This window comes from Notothenia rossii (assembly GCF_949606895.1).
Source record: "Notothenia rossii genome assembly, chromosome: 3".
In the NCBI taxonomy this organism is placed as follows: domain Eukaryota; kingdom Metazoa; phylum Chordata; class Actinopteri; order Perciformes; family Nototheniidae; genus Notothenia; species Notothenia rossii.
In genome coordinates, this window is record NC_136901.1 from 28,307,306 (window position 1) to 28,325,380 (window position 18,075).

The 18,075-nt window shown below is 38.4% G+C and overlaps 1 protein-coding gene across 1 annotated transcript; it reads left to right on the top strand.

Annotated features, from left to right (window-relative positions):
• Nucleotides 1–8,666: 8,666 nt before the first annotated feature.
• sepsecs (Sep (O-phosphoserine) tRNA:Sec (selenocysteine) tRNA synthase) lies at nucleotides 8,667–17,996 on the top strand. The gene is made up of 12 exons (XM_079667664.1): nucleotides 8,667–8,794; nucleotides 9,912–10,027; nucleotides 10,099–10,253; nucleotides 11,060–11,178; nucleotides 11,511–11,669; nucleotides 11,929–12,082; nucleotides 12,552–12,654; nucleotides 12,744–12,873; nucleotides 13,577–13,668; nucleotides 15,451–15,544; nucleotides 16,105–16,195; nucleotides 17,326–17,996. Exons 2-12 carry the CDS (start codon nucleotides 9,914–9,916, stop codon nucleotides 17,570–17,572), a joined length of 1,458 nt encoding a protein of 485 aa, XP_079523790.1. The 5' UTR covers nucleotides 8,667–8,794; nucleotides 9,912–9,913; the 3' UTR covers nucleotides 17,573–17,996.
• The last annotated feature ends 79 nt before the right edge of the window (nucleotides 17,997–18,075 follow it).

An 18,075-nucleotide genomic window follows, 5' to 3' on the forward strand; every position in this document is an offset into this window, starting at 1 on the left:
GGAAATGATTCAATGAGCGTCAAAAATGATTAAATTTAATTCTTTTTTTAATGTTTTGTTTTTCATTGCTATTTATTCATTTAAATTATACTTTCTCTCGGAATAAAATAAATACATTTGTGTGTCCCTCTGCAAATTGTAACCTACTGACTGTACTTAACAATTCATTATTTTGAATTCAAATATTGTACACCTTATGTCTTAGTTTATTTTCTTAATGTATACAAAAGCATTTCACTGTGGATTCATGGTGTATGAAATAGCAGGGGGGCTTCTAAATCTGGCAGAGCTGGTGTTATTGCTGCTGGATTTGTCACCCCCCTCTGTAACTTTGGCCAGGATGGTCATAATCTCACCAAAATCCCACAGGTGTTAATTATTCCCCTCTAGTTTAAACAAAAAATAACATTTACTGGGTTTATCCGATGAAATGTAAAAAAATATAAATCTGGACGAGCTGTAAGACACACTCTTGTTTGCTTAGTGCACTTCATGTCAGGATGGTGTTCATAATATTTATAATATCCATAACCTAATACAGCTCTACTATGTGCACCCATAGGATATATTACCACAGCTAGTGGGAAGTCAAATAATTTCTTAATTCAGGAGTCATCATGCAGTCTGATTCACTAAATTGACTTTTAGCCGTTACGTTTATTTGAATGTGTGAGTCAATGGCAGTTACTTTCCTTCGTCCAGCTATCATTTGATGACAGACCAGCTCACTTTCTAAGTCCTTTGCCAGCAGATAATGAACTCCACATGCTTCTGAGGGCAAGGTTAGTAGCACCGAGGGCGAGTCGGCTCACTTTGGGCCAAACTTTGCTCTGTGACTTCATCCGCGCGCTGTCACAGGGTGTGCTTGTATTTGACTCAGCAGAAAAAGTCTCAGAGGAGGCTGCAGGCCAAATCCTGCACACTCACTTCATCCTGTTACAAGCTGAGGCAGACTGAGAGTGAGCTTTCAGAATATCTCAGACACAGCAGGCGAGTCATCACCTGAAGTTCCCTGTCCGGCTGTGTTCATGTGGAGAGTAACTGTCGTGACTCTCTCCTCAGTGACCTTATGGTGAGTCAGGAGAGGGTCAGTGTTGATCTGAAACTGAACAGCTGCACATGTGGCTCCGTGATTTAGCTGGAGAATCATCTGAAACAGGGTTTTAGAATGACGGAATAGCCGTCATGCATAGAAATGTCGAAAAGAAGACAAATAAATTCAAAGTCATTCTGCAAACACACCATCCTCCCTTTTGCTGTTTTGTGTCTCTTTGCAGGCATCACCTTCTGATTGTGTTTCTTTTTGTTATTTCTTCGGTCCTTTTTCTGCAGTTTTTTCTCTTTTTCTGGTCATTTTGCGTCCCTTACTGGTCGTTCAATGTGTCTTTGCAGCTGTTGTGGTAGTTGTGAGTGTTTTTGTGTCTCTTTTTGATCATTTTCTCTCTCTTTGTAGTCTCTTAGAGTCCCTTTCTTCTTTGTACGCCTCTTAACAGAAGCCCCCTGACAACATTACATTTTTTTATCCTTCACTTAACGTCAATTTACTGAGTGTTTCTATTTCAAAGGGCCCATCTCTGAAGTGCAAACCAGCTTCGGTTATAAATGCTATGTTGCAACGGTCCATGTTGTATACCTGGCCCTTTAAACATGAAGATAAAATATAAGTAATACATGTCTTAATGTTAATATGGGTAAAAGGCATTCAGGTTTAATCGGCACAATGTATTACTGAAACACCCAGGATTTGAACCTGTTCACAAAAAGAACTCTTCCAGAAACTCGGTTATTTCCTGTCTTTGTAGTGATTTTATTGTGGCTAAAATCATGACCATTTTGAATCTTGCGAATGCATGACAAATGTAATTTACTAATGAAAGGCTAAGAAATGATATATAAAATAATCTGCCTGTGTGTGAGGACAATGTGCTCTCTTGTCACTTGGGACATTTAATGTTGATTTTACAATACATGTATATTGTTTTACTTAACTCGTTTGTTTATCCTAAATATTTAGAATTGTGTATATACGACTAATATTTCCATAAAATGCAATGCTTTATATTTATGTACGCAGTTAAGGTTATTAAAATCTTGGTCAGTGTGACCAATTTCCACATCAGTAAAAATAATCCACTTATATTTGTAATATTTTTATAAAAGCACACCCTGAAAGAAGTCATCCTGCATAATATTCACAATAACTTTCAATTCTCTATTTACTTTTAAAATATTTTATACCTGAGTAATTTTGAATGTATAACTTTTTCTTGTAATTTACCATTTTAATCTTGCTACTTTGCTTTAGTTTGGATAAACTTCCTGCTTTGCCCCATTACTGTTGGACTCCATACTATTAGCCTTTTAATTGTTCTCCTAATGTTGCAAATAATTCCATTTTGCCAAAGAGCTGAAATAAAGTGCCTGTTCTGTGAAAATGTTTCTGAAGCCTTTAATTCGATGTGTGTGTATGTTGATGTTGAGTAAATTACATCCATTGTTGATTACTTTTATAACATCAACTCATGAGACATAGCTAGTTTTGAAATACCAGTTAAATAATGTCTTTATACCCTGTCCTCTTAGACTGCACTAGACACTTATATATTTTTATAAAACGTATGAACCCTTCTCTTGCGTTTCGGCTTTGACTTTGTTTTTGATCATGAATATTGTGTTTTTCATCCAATTGCCTCAAGACCTTATGTTATCATACACACTAGGCCTCTGAACATATACAATTGATGATCACCACTTGCATTGATTTTTTTGTGATTTATTCAACAGTGAAACACCCCTGATGTTTTCAGTCCCTTTCTTCTTTGTACGTCTCATAACAGAAGCCCCTGACAACATTACATTTTTTTAACCTTCACTTAACATACATTTACTGTGTGTTTCTATTTCAAAGGGCCCATCTCTGAAGTGCAAACCAGCGTAGGTTATACGGTCCATGTTTTATACCTGGCCCTTTAAATATGAATATAAAATAGTAATACATGTCTTAATGTTAATAGAATAGAATAGAATAGAATTCCTTTATTGTCATCGCAACGAAATTTAAAAAAGCAATCCTCGCAGTGCATTTCCACATAAAACGAATAAATATATATCTATATAAACATATACACACATAAACATATGCTCACCCATCCATACCAACATGCATACATGCCCACACATAATTTAAATACAGTTTACAATATAAAAAACACAGGGATGATATTTTGCATCTCTGATGTCGATCAGTTAATGAGTTAATAAAACGTTTGACGGTGTTCAATTCTCGTATGGCTCTGGGGTAGAAACAGTTTTTCAGTTGGTTTGTCCTTGATTTAATTGACCTGTAGCGTCTACCGGAGGGCAGAAGGGCAAACAGGAAGTGTCCAGGGTGTGAAGAGTCTGCAATTATTTTAACATAATTATGGATAAAAGGCATTAATATACAGATTTAATCAGCACAACGTATTACTGAACGTTCGCATGCTGATTTGATACAAATCATCCCAAGCAGACACACCTTAAAATCTGTCCAGAAGCCGACTCTCAGGAGTCTCCACATCACCTGTTTCAATTAATGCCCAATTAAAATTCTTCGCATAGATTATAACTAACAACATGTATTTACAACGCAGTAACCATGATAAACAAACGCTCATTGTCGTAATGGAAACATGGCCCTGTCAGGTCCTGTAACTTTACCTCTATGGTGTTTGCTCTTTGGGAGGCACAGGTGTGGCCGTGTCGACACCTTTAGGAAGTGACTCATCCATGCCAAAGGTGCGAAAGTCAACTTTAGGATTGTCAAAATGTTTAAAAAGAAATAATTATGCTTTCTTCATCATCTTATATGTATGCGCTTCATATTTACATTGTGATATACGCCTAAAAATTACCGTAACAACTCTTTCCCAACATTTAAAAAAAAAAATGTCCTTGTTTCTTCTGAAAATGAAAGGTCCAGAGTGGTGGGAAGTTGAAACAAGTTTAAAGAAGGTGCTCTTGGTTTTTGGAAATAATAAAAAAAAGAACTCTCTAATTCTCTTTTGTAGTTTGTGACCATCATGAATGAGTGCAGCTGTACTTTAATTTGACTTAGCGTATATGATTTTAAATGATTGTATTTCTATCTATAATGTCTGTTTGCAAGCTGAGTTGATGATTAAGTGCCAGAAAGAGTTTTTTCCCACAAAAAATATGCTTTCTGTGAGACCACATTCAGGCAGGTCTAGACAGATTTGAATCACTCTGTGTGATTCATTAATGAACCAGATTCTGCTGGTTTCTTTTATTTTGTGTGAGGATCAGCAAGTCTTGAAAACTGGGAATGGGTATGGGAATTGATCATTTTTGACTTCATGGACAGAAGCAGTGTTTTGGTAAAAATATTCTCAATTTTAGAGAAAATTAACTCTGTATAACTTGATTGTGCTGAGTGTAATTAAAGGTTGTAGAAGAACACTTTAGTGTACTTGAACTGTAAAGGGAATTTCTTTCTATACTTTCAATGTAAAGTAAGGGAAACAAAGTAATTATCCCAAGATTTACGTGACTGCACGATTGAAGAGGTTTCGACAATGTTTCATGATATATCAACTTTTTCCAAATTAACCACAGCATTAAATACAGTAAAACATCTTATTCATCTTTCCTACGACGTGTTAGGACATTAGGATGTTGATTAGGTTGTGCAATATTACACTTATAAAGAGAGAGAACTCACTGCTCCATAGGGTGTAAAGTGTCTTCTTTTTCCATAACCCACAACAATTTGCACAACAGCTACTTTGCACAATTATTCTGTATATATAATCCAATATCTGTCTGTGTAGTATATTTCTATATATCCCTGCAGCTAATTGAGACTGTACTGTATATTGCGGAGTACTCAAATTATTCAATATTTGCATTATATTGTGTATTATTTTAGATAGTCTAGTGATAAATGTCCTTTTTATTGCGAATGTGTACGCTAATGTTATTTTTTATATACTTGCCACTAATGTTCATTTGTATTATTTTAACTTTTAAAAATGTTTTACTTAAATATTTTTGACTAATCATTTGGGTTGAATAAACTCTATCTATCTGTCTGTCTATCTATCTATCTATCTATCTATCTATCTATCTATCTATCTATCTATCTATCTATCTATATCTATCTTGTGAGAGTATTTCAGTGCCTATTAGAGGCTATTTTTATATTTTACCCCTGAGACATTTTACTACAGGTTAGGCGGTTTTCTCCCCTCAAAAGTGGGTGTCCCGTTCCAATTTGGGCCAATTAGATTCCTCGTCAGCGCCCATATAGTGCAGTGTGCAGCCGCCAACCTTAAAACACTTCCCGCTGTAGCACCGCCAGTCACACACACCAAACACGCACCGGCTGCTGCTTGCTGCTTGCTGCTGGGTGGAGGACAGCCGACAGCCTTATCTCCTCCACCCTCATTCTACTTCACTCTGCTGGCGCCTGGTGCGGAGACATGGAGCCGGGACACAGAGTGAGGGAGCCGGACATGAGGCTCCGAGAGCGGGCAGCCACAGGTAGGTGAGAGGGTACCGGAAGCAAGGAGAAACAGGCCTGCTTCTGTTTTATTTTTCACGTTGAAGTGTCGTTCCCTTTTTTTTAAAATTTGCTTTTTACTAGCGACTCCCCACTTTTTAAAAATAGTCTTTTATTCTCTATTATTTATTTATTTCATATTGTTTTATTTATTTCTAAGGTATTGACTTATTTATTTTACCATTTTTATTAGCGACATTCCCATTTTTTTAAGTTGGTCTTTCAAACATTTACACTTTTTTTATTCCTATGAATTATTTATTTTGTTATCTTATTTGCAATCTTTATTTTTTTGTATTTTATTTATTGAATAGATTTTTTTACATGTTATCGTATTTATTGGTTTTGTATTCCTTTTATTTGACCAAGAGGGATCATATATTTATTTGATTGTGTTTTTATTTTGTATTATCATGCCTTTTACCTGCTGTTTCTCTTAAAGTGTTAAACCGTTACATCATGTTATGTACTAAAATGTTTTAAAGTCTGGCCTGATGTAAAAATCTTGCATGAAAAGTGCTTTACAAATACACATTTAATATCATTATTAACTTAAACATCCGATTTCTGAGATATAAAACGGCATGTTTGTGTAGTTTTTGAAGGTTACATGTTTAATTACGCACACACCTGTCCGCGTGCAGCTCGTTGTTTTACAAACATGTCTGCATGTAATTATCTGTTGGTGTGTCATGTGCTCCTGAATCGACTGTTCCAACCACCTGTGTGAGCCTGACCTGGGTCCAGGAAGGAAGGCAAGATGTTGGCATAGCTGATGAAGTTAAAACCCTGCTATGCCACCACGTTGCCATCTTTCTCCACCCTCTGCAGCAAAAAAACAAACAGGATTTGAACCTGTTTGAACTCTTCCAGAAACTCGGTTATTTCCTGTCTTTGTAGTGATTTTATTGTGGCTTAAATCATGACCATTTTGAATCTTGTGAATGCATGACCAATGTAATTTACTAATGAAAGGCTAAGAAATTATATATAAAATAATCTGTGTGTGAGGACAATGTGCTCTCGTCACTTGGGACATTTAATGTTGATTTTACACTACATTATTTTACTTAACTCGTTTGTTTATCCTACATATTTAGAATTGTGTATATATGACTAATATTTCCATAAAATGCAATGCTTTATATTTATGTATGCAGTTAAGATTATTTAAATCTTGGTCAGTGCGACCAATTTCCACATCAGTAAAAATAATCCACTTCAGCACACCCTGAAAGAAGTAATTCTGCATAATATTCACAATAACTTTCAATTCTCTATTTACTTTTAAAATATTTTATACCTATGTAAATTTGAATGTACGTTGATGTTTATATGTTGAATTTTCTTGTAATTTACCATTTTAATCTTGCTACTTTGCTTTGGATTGGACTTCCTTTGCCCCATTACTGTTGGTCACCATACTATTAGCCTTTTAATTGTTCTCCTAATGTTGCAAATAATTCCAATACATTTTGCCAATGACCTGAAATAAAGTGCCTGTTCTGTGAACATGTTTCTGAAGCCTTTAATTTGGTGTGTGGCTGGCTGGCTGGCTGGCTGGCTGGCTGGCTGGCTGGCTGGCTGGCTGGCTGGCTGGCTGGCTGGCTGGCTGGCTGGCTGGCTGGCTTTTATAACTCAACTCATAGCTAGTTTTGAAATACAAGCTAAATAATGTCTTTATACCCTGTCCTCTTAGACTGCACTAGACACTTTTATATTTTTATAAAACATATTAAACTATTTTTTTGTGGGGGGAAGAATGTCTGCATTGACTTAAAATAAAATTCGAATTCATAAGCTAAACAATTTGAAATAAAAAGGTATTCTTTCTTTCCTGGAATATAATTTTTTTACATTTAAATGTTTATATTGAAAGCTGTAATATTTTGTTGTCCATTGAACTAGAAATATGACTACAATTTGTTGTTTGCAAACAAGAAAACACTTCAAGTCTTGTCACAGTTGCAAAATGACCGTTTAAATCTTAAGGCTTTTTTAAATGAATAACTCACTCGTGCTGTTTATAAATTATATAATTTATAAGCAGGGACGTGCACAGACATTTGGAGGGGCTATTGCTCTAAACTGGAAAAAGGGCCTCCCCCCGAAAAAAAACATAACACCTTTTTTGAAAATTGTAACTTGTTTTTAATGTGAAAGAAACCAAAGGATTTTTACATCAACTAAATTGAACAGTAATTCACATCTCATAACAAAATAAGCTAAGGTGACTACTTGCATTCGGTGACTTGATTTTAAAAATGTTTTGCGGTCCATATCTCATTAAAATATCTAATGTTAGTAACTATTAAAGATAAAATGGGGACAATTCTGTTCTAATGTAGTTTGACCATTGTAACTGCTGTGCAGGACATACTGATAAAATAGGGCCTCTAACTAATTAGGCTACCTTAAATAAACTCTCTAATTAATGAAACCAGTTCAATTCACATTATTCTTATTCTTATCATTCTTTATGAGCGCAGTGACGGTAAGGTATCTAATTAATTATTTATTTAGTATTCCATAACTTAATTACAGAGATGGTCAAACTAAAGTGGTAGAGACATGGCAGAAATCCTACAATGAAGCGGGACATTGAACTGTTCACCCGTGAGAGGGCGATCAACAAAAGAGAGCGAGCGGCCCCGTTGAGGGAGTTTACAGATGAAAAGACACACAATAACAACAAGTAGGCTATATTTAGGTATCAAGAGGAAGTAAAGTCCCCTGGTTTGTCCCTTATACCCTAACTGCCATGAGACAACTCAAAATGAAGTTTCCAAAATCCGACACTGAGGTGGTCTTAAAGCACCGGCAGATGACAGCGCTGACAAAGTGTGTTTCCCGCAGCGAGACGCTACAATACTAATTGTGGGCTCATCATGTTGATTCGGCCACAACAGAAAAAAGATAAACAAACTCTCGCTCTCTCTAGAGGGGCAGGTCAGCCAAAAATGCCAAACGGGCCGTTGCCCGGGCAACATTAGCCCGTACCTGTGCACGTCCCTGATTATAAGCATAAATGAATTGCAGGAATAATAAATAGTGCTTGAGTAAGGTGGAAGTGGAGCAGGCTGATGTGACCGCAGTAGTTACCTTCCTCCAGCAGGGGGCGGCAGTGCAACACTCTGGATGTTAGCGGCACTTTCTTTAATGAACACGAAGAAGCTGCTTCCTCCTGCTGTATGCTCATGCCTGTAGTTGGGAGGCTGGTTTGAAAGCTGTCAGGTAAGAAGATATCTTTTTTATTTATTGATCATAATAAACTGTCAATGACTAAATCATCCCTGTTAAGCTGCACTCTCTTGTTCCTCGTGTGAAAACATTAGCTTAGCCGACACGAGCTGCTAGCAGCTATGCTAGGTAAACAACTAGAGGTAGCTTGCAATCAGAATTGTAGACATGCTAACTTTAGCAATAATTAAACAAATCACAACTTTTGTATTTTTTTAACAACTGTATATGACCGCGTTTCCTGTTTGAATATGCTTCTACTCCAGATTAAACATTGGCTGAATGAGACACTAAACCTTTCTTAATAGGAAAGATAAACATGTAGCCTTACCATGTATATAATACTTTATTTTCCCAGGCCTCACTGACAGTAAACATCTCTTTTATAGTAGGCTTACAATGATCAGATGTAAATATATAATTTTGTTTAATTATTTACCCACAGCCTTGCAGCTTTTCAGAAAACTTAAATGTGTATGTTTTTCTCAATTGTATTGTTCATAAGCTGCAATTATACATTAATTTGACAAACCTTAAATACATATAATACTGCTTCACCTAAAGTCAGGGTCATACGCACCCTCAAACTGTTAAGGATTATTTTACACAGCAAAGCCACATGTTTATATCTTGATCACAATTTTTTCTATGCTAAAAAAGAGAACAACTTGGGTTTGAGAAACTTTGTACAATTTCCTTTGTTTTCTGACATTTAAAGACCAATAATTGCTCTAAAACATAGTATGCAGACGAACCAATTACAAATAATATTGTCATTAAAATGTCCAAGGAGTTGTCTTTAAACGTGTTGTTCTTTACGTTCAGACAAGTCTGTGTTCCCTGGTTTCTCTTTTCATTTTTGATACTTTTGGTACTATAATGACTTAATACTTATAGACTAACAGTATTTCAATATGATATAAAAGTAACAAGCTAAATACCTGCTTATTTTTTAAAACATGAGACCAAAAGTTAGAACATACATAACATAACATACAATTAGTTAAGATTTGATTTCTTATTTCCTATTGAAATGAAATATTAAACAAAAATGTAATTCATATATTGAAATGATGTGCCTTGGAGTGATCTCAACATATTTGTTTTCCAGAGATGAACAGTGAGAATTTCAGCCTGAGTGAGAAGATCGTGTCGACCTCTTACGTTCGACAGGGCAGTCAGGCGCGCCGCAGCCATGAGCAGCTGATCAGACTCTTGCTGGAGCAGGTACCGTCCTCAGCCTCATGTCTCCTTAAGGTCGCTGCAGATTCATCAGCTTCTCTTATTGTGTGTCACAGGGAAAGTGTCCAGAGGAGGGATGGAGTGAGAGCACCGTGGAGCTCTTCCTCAGCGAGCTGGCTGTGATGGACAGTAATAACTTCCTGGGAAACTGCGGGGTCGGAGAGAGGGAGGGCCGCGTGGCCTCCAGCCTCGTGGCCAGGAGACACTACAGGTTCAAGTTTGACATCTGTATAATGTTGTTGTGTCCAATGTGAAAATACACATATTTTTACAAGATGGATTTTGGTAGATTGAATTAGGTCTCTAAATTTGTTTTGCTCATTTTATGCCACACAACATTTGATCCCAGCAATATAGCTTTGTGAGGCAGATATTGATGTGACTTAATACAATTTGGTCGTTATCAGGGTTCTCTTTATTTTTATAAAAATAGCAAAGGCATTGATTTAATTGATCTCAAATTAGGTCCCGATTCATATTAAATTGTCTTAAGATAATTCCCTTTTTTAAAAGTATTTTAGTTGCTCAGTTATGGGAAGTACGATTTTATGATGTTTTCTTTCGGTCATTGCCTTCTAAAATCTGAAAAAAGGGGGACAGGTATTTACAGGCAGTTGAATTTTTTTAGGGAATTAACACAGTCAACATCTGTTTAAAATAAATATATAACGTTATGTCGATCCGGATAAAGTTGCCTGTAAAATTGTTGGGGGGGAATAAAAAAAAAAAGTGTTGAATTGAGCTTCCTTCATGCTGTTGGAAACCTACATGATGAGGCTCCTAATTATATTAGTTATTTAAGAGTTTCAACCAAATAAGGCTGTATATTTAAGAGTTAAAAACATCTTAATTGTGCCTAGCCAACAATAACACTGTAAACGTACTCATGTATGATAAGTTCACATTGCCCATACTAATAACGCTTGGGCTCTACTCAATATAGTACTGAAAATGATCAGAAATACAACTCTTCTCTAGTGTCCAGGGAATGTTGAACGCTTCCTGTTTGTTTTGAAGGTTGATCCATGGCATCGGTCGGTCAGGTGACATCGCTGCCGTCCAGCCCAAAGCTGCAGGGTCCAGTCTGCTCAACAAGCTCACCAACTCCGTGGTGTTGGACATCTTAAAGCTCTCAGGTGTGTATTTATTATGAAAACTACTTTGCAAGAAAATTGAATATTTGTATCAAGGAATGTGTTTTATTTTTGTTATGTTGACGCCACAGAAAGATGTGCTTAGACTGGGCAAAAAACAGATGAAGTCATGCACTTGCATTCATTTATTGGATGTTTATTATGCTTTGTGGGTGTGACCTCTTTTGCCATTCATCTATTTGCAACAAAAGAAAAAATACTAAAATTGTTTACTAGAGCACAAAGTAAATACAAAAATAAAATTAACCTTTGCGCTAGGATTCAGTTTACAGTACAAAAAAAATACATTTGTATAACCATGCGTTGCTCCTCAGGTGTCCGGAGTGTGGCCAGCTGCTTTGTAGTTCCCTTGGCAACAGGAATGAGCTTGACTCTGTGCTTCCTGACCCTTCGCCACCGAAGACCCAAAGCTCGCTACATCATTTGGCCTCGCATCGACCAGAAGTCCTGTTTCAAAGCCATGATCACAGCAGGTGCAAATCCCATCAGTCACCCTCACTTCCTGCTCACACAGACAGAAATATGGCAGCAGATGGCCCTTTCTTGGGGGAATATATCTGAAATGGTGCCATGTGAAGCATATTTGTTGAAGTATGTGATGGCAGACACAATCTTTGCACTTTCTGTTGGCATTTTCTCCCCAATGCTAGTTAGACATGTGCTCCTTCCTCATAACATCATCACACCGGAGGGCTTCCTCCGCCTCCTGCTCTTACTTCCCCGTTTCCTCAGGATTTGAACCGGTGGTGGTGGAGAACGTTCTGGAGGGCGATGAGCTGCGGACAGACCTGGAAGCAGTTGAGCGCAAGATCGAGGAGCTCGGAGCCGAGAACATCCTGTGTGTTCATTCAACTACTTCCTGCTTCGCCCCGCGGGTCCCCGACAGGTGAATAATGTTCCTTCGCAGCCTTTCACCTACTCCACACTGAAGACCTTAGCCTAGATTTCCCGCTTGCTGACAGTTTTTGGATTGCAGCCAATGAGAGCGCGACAGAATTGGGGGTAACCTTGGGAAGGGGAAGCCTGGTACAACAGGAAGTACTAAGAAATAATTCATTTTTAGCACTCGTATAATGTGAATAGTATCCTATGTTTACATTTTTACAATTTACTTGGTCTAATATAGTGTATACCAACTTATCTACATGTTTATATATTGTTAAATTTGATTGATACACCCTATACATATGTATGTGTCACTGTTGATAAGTATGTTTTACTCTTAATGTTTATTTTCTAATTTTATTTTTAATTAATGCTCAAGCCCTTGTTTACGCTGCTATGACAAATTAACTAGCCAAATTCGGATCAAAACTAAATGAATTCTGATGATTGTTTATGATCTTGTCCTATAGGCTGGAGGAGCTGTCCATTCTGTGTGCCAAACAGAACATTCCCCACATTGTGAACAATGCATACGGAGTGCAATCGTCTAAATGCATGCACCTCATCCAACAGGTGGGTTCCACACACTATATCGCTTTTAATTGGCCCTCATATGCACTTGACCCGTTGGTGACAGTTTGGTGTTGGCTGTCTGTCCTCAGGGGGCTCGTGTCGGAAGAATTGACGCCTTTGTGCAGAGCTTGGACAAGAACTTCATGGTTCCAGTAGGTGGCGCCATCATCGCAGGCTTCGACGAGTCCTTCGTACAGGAGATCAGCCAGATGTACCCAGGTGAGTCAAGTGGGATTTCTTTTTTTCCACTATTTATTTATTGCAAAACGTTTCCTCTGAATGATAAGCACAATGACATAATTTACAATCTAGAGGAATGAGGGATATGATCCCAGTTATTTGGGAGGGAATTTCTTTTGAATCAGAACAAAAGCATTCTCTGACATGAGTTCACAGAAACAAAAACAAATATTATAATCAGACATTTTAAAATATTTTTTGTATTTCTATACCCCACTGCTTTTCAAACTGATACATTTTTATCAGTTTCTTAACCTTTTTATCAATACATTTTGACTTTTGGTTCTTACAATGCTTTTGAGTTATTTTAAATGTTTGATTTGACGACACTGGTAAAAATGTTTTGCGAATAGTATAATATAAATAAGATTACTGTAGCCTCATTTTTATCTGCAGCTGTGCACACACACTGTCTTTTAAACATGAGTAGTCCTACAAAAGAAAGCGGCACAGCATTTAATTGTGGACTTACAATTTGAATGTCAAATGTATTAATTAAGCTTTAAAGTATTTGGTTTAGCCCTGATATTTTGTCAGGGATTTGAAAAAAACCTCATGTGATGCTTTACCTTTACGGCCACCAATGCTTACTTTGTCCTCAAGGTTAATATGAGGAATGGATATCTCTACCTATAATCAGTTACTGTATGCACAAAGTCACTTGTTGTCCTCTTTTGTCCAGGTCGAGCGTCCGCCTCTCCTTCCCTGGACGTCCTCATCACCCTCCTCACCCTGGGAGCCAGCGGCTACAAGAAGCTCCTGTCAGAGAGGAAGGTGAGAGCGTGCACACATCAGCCCACAACACCACATTTGTTTAATCATGTCTTTCAGGCGGAGTTTCATATCTGCAGGATGCTTCCATGTTTTTAACTTGTGTATGATGCGTTGGGAAAGCGAGATTAGAAGGAAAGGGAAATAAATGTAATTATTCATATAAAAATCAGTCATATTTCAGATGGTGTGATTAAAAACAACATGGATTGGTAGAAGGAAAATACTGCGGCAATGTCAGCCTGACTGTTTCTGTGTGTGTGCTGTGTCAACATCTCTCCCCGGAAAACTGAAGAGAACAGCTTACATAAGTTGTATTGAATTGCAGTGGATCACTCTCTCTGACTTCCTGGTGTGTGTGTGTGTGTGTGTGTGCGTCTCTTTACCTGCATTCTGACTGAGGAAAGAGACTTTGAACTTGAGCGAGTCAGTGTAAAGGGAGGCGTGTGCTATAGCAGGATGAAATTGATCCAGAAGTTTCAGGAAACATCCCCTGGTGGCTCCCCTGTTTAAAGCAGACTTTTCTCACAATGCAGCATCCCCCCTCTTAAAACAGGATTCACTGCAGCACTCTCACACCTCCAAACTGCTCCTCCACAAACTGCACATGTGACTATCTGTTTTATGTTGATGCTCAAACCTCGGTAAGACGCGGAAACAAATGACTCTTAAATCTGCATCAACGGTCAAGAAAAAACAAGTAATCACCATCTGTTCATGAAACCCAAAGATGACACAACTACAAGATGTCCTACGACCCCCACAATGCCCTCTGCGGGAAAGCGTAGCAGAAATATACATTTAAGGAAATACCTCGGGCCTCTCGGATGACCCGAAGCCATCAACGCTTATTGATTTCCCTCGCTCCACATTATTTATAATTAATATCTAGGACGCGTTTTCCATAGTGTCTGCAGAAGTGAGTGATTTCCCCACATCCCCCACACGCTTTAAATAATTCAGACTTTTCATCTGATCATTTAAAGTCTCATGTAACCGTTAGGGTAGAAATTGCAAAGAACCAGCAGATGATGTGTGTTTTTTTTTTAGGTAGGATGTGGTTTAGTCAACACAAACACACACACACACACACAAACACACACACACACACACACACACACACACACACACACACACACACACACACACAGTTATTGTCTGCAGAGTCGTGGCCGTGCACTCCCTCCTCTGCAGGGGTAAGAAAGTCGTCCATTGTTGCTAGAGAACAAGGGACACTTGGAGACACTTGTGTTTGACTCTTGACAGAAAATATTTTCCTTCTTGGTGCTTTCGAATTAGAATAGTATGAGTCAGCAAAGTACGCAGCAGACACACACACACACGCTGTAGCAGAGAGCAGATGCTTTAATATGCGACGCTTCACGGGGGAAGCCAGCAACAGAAACACTGATTTGTTGTTGTGCAGCTCCTCTTCATGTCCTGGCATCATAACATCTATGTACTCCACCTTTTATCCAGAGCCACACACACTGCATTGAGAATCAAACACTTCATCATATTTCAAACATGTAGGTGTTAGAATCACTGGATTAAAGCATGTGTTCCTCCTCTCCTGCTTCTCTGGAGACAGGGGGGAGATAAGGGAGGGGGTCTGGACATGGACCAGTCTGCTTGCCGGTAGGTTTTGCTTGATTGGCAATAAAACCGAGGCTGCTGCTGCTAAAATAAGACTGTGGCAGAGTTTTCTATTTATAGCTCTTTTGTATGGCCCCCCCTTCTACTTCTGTTTCTCCATGCCTCTCTCTGTGTACGCATGTCCTGCAGGAGATTTATTTGCTGCTGGCTCAGGAGCTGAAGAGTCTCGCCTCTGCACACGGGGAGAGGCTGCTGCACACCCCACATAACCCCATTTCCCTGGGTAAGCTGCATGCACAGGCATCATGTATACACACTCTATTTAGTCCATACATTTTGGGTTTTTTCAATGGTGAAAGCTTCATTTTCTGAACTTATATTAGGGCTGCAAGAAATGATTGCTCATCATTTGATCTATAAAATGTCAGAAAAATGAAAAATGCCCATCCTAGTTTCTCAAAATCCAAAAGTCTTTGGATGGTCCATGTCCATTTTCAGATCAGAACTCAAATATATTCTTAAATTTAAACGGAGGAAAGCAGGAGATCTCCATATTTGGGAGGCTGAAAACTGCATTTTCTTACATTATTAGCATGAAAAATGGCTATCAATCGAATATCTAAATAGTTGCCAATAGCTTTTTTTTATTATTAAAGCATCTGTAACATAAGCACATTCTTTTATTTCATCTGTAGTGTGTAGTTTTTTATATTTTGATGCATTTTCACTCTTTAACATGGCTGTGAGTTTCTTGAAAAGCACTTGATAAATCCAATGTATTTTACAGTATAATCAGTGTTTATGTGTTGGGTGTGGCACCTGTCTTCCCCCCCTCCACCCCAGCCATGTCTCTGGATGGTCTCCAGGCGGAGAGCGACGGGGCGGTGACTCAGCTGGGCTCCATGCTGTTCACCCGGCAAGTGTCAGGAGCCAGGTAAGAACCATAGGCTGTATTTAGGTATGGATACTTTAAAGGGGCCACAATCTGGCCTGGAAAGGGGAACATGGGGAGGGGAGTGAAAACAAGAGGGTGTGGAGGTTAGGCAAAAATAGGTCTGTGTGCCTGAGCTGTGCAGCAATCGGCCGGATGGATCGGCTGAATCTCAGGGAACAGCAACCCCTTTAGAAGATTACACCGCCCATCCTAATTTCCTGGGAGGTTTCCATCACGGAGCGCCGTTGTCTCCACTGGAGCCCCGGGCACAAACACTGACACCATGTTAGGGTCTGTTCTTTTGTTGCCTCAAAGCTGCAAAATAAATTATTTTTCTCAATTTTCCCCCTCGATGGACAAAGCTTGGGAGCCCATCTAAATATTTAAAATATCCAGAATGAATGATTTATTTGGGTCATTATTTCATGCTGTGTTTTGAATGCACTCAGGGTTCAATAGCGTTAAAACGAAAAAGTCTCCACACATACAGACCAAGGGGAAATATTCAATATTCAGAAATCAGAGTGCAGAGCTTAATCTGTTATCCTTGAATCTGAGTAGCAAATGAGATGCATTGATATTTCAAATGTATGCTCAAATGACACACTTTAATTGTTATAATGCATTGCAGGATATGATACAAAGGAGCTGGCTTTTTTAACATCAACAATGTGCAACATATTAAGAGCTCTGTATCATATGAATGCATTTCTTCTCCATAATGGTCTCAGATCTGCTTGCTTACAAATCAAATTCACCATACTGTAAATTCAACACAAATCCTAAAATCACAGCACACCAAAACATCATCAATTACAAATTCTTGAAAACACCACTTCCCAAATGTTGACCGAGTAGTAAAGAATGGAGTTAGATTACATATATTTAGTTTTCTAATGACTAGTTTACTGTAGCTAATGTTTTTGTTGACTAACTAATGTACCTCCTTCATTACAAGGGATATTACCACTCTCCAATAAAGTCAAATAACTTGATTTAAAATAAGTATTTGTCCGTCAAGTGAACAGCTTCAGCTTTAGCCAGGTTGTAGTCATAAAAAAAGGAATTCCCGGACATGCTAAATAACATTCTTGTTCCACATTATCCTCGTTTTCCACCCTTGTCTGTAGGGTAATACCGCTGGGCAAGGAGCAGACCATCAGCGGACACATGTTCCGAGGCTTCATGTCTCACTCCGATGCTTACCCGTGTCCGTACCTTAACGCTGCCTCAGCTGTGGGCATCACGCGGGAGGACGTGACCCTGTGCATGAAAAGGCTGGAAAAGTGCCTGAAGACCCTGAAGAAAGAGAAAAAGGTGGCGAAAAGTAGCTCCCCCGTACTTCCACCGTGCCAGGAGGACACCACTGGAGAATGATTATAATAAGAAAAACTGAGTTCTTCTAACTGTGAGATCTTCTTCTTCACCTCGTCTGAACTTTGTGTTTTGAAAGGCAGACGGATTATCAATCCAGATATTGTAATGAGGTCAAAGACTGGAGCTCAGCAGCAATAGCTGGTGTGGAAACTTCCTCCAGGTGTTCATTAAAACAAAAGTGACTCGGGCTGATGTCACTGATTAATTCCCTCCTCTGTGAACGTGTCATAATTAGTATATATTTTAAGGACGCTAAATGCATACAAATGCTTCTCGGGAGCTTGTGGTTGTTCGTGAACACTTGCATTTTCTGTTTATGTTGAAAAAAAAAATGTGGACATTTGGACTCAAAATAGCTTGAGGATGAACAAGGGGCTTTACTTTATGTGTGTCATTTCTCTTAATTAAAACCGTCTCAAGTCTCCACAGTGCAATGGAATGTAATTACCCGTGGTTCCTCTCTGCTAATGTTAGCAGACACAGGCATGCTTTATGTGCCTTCT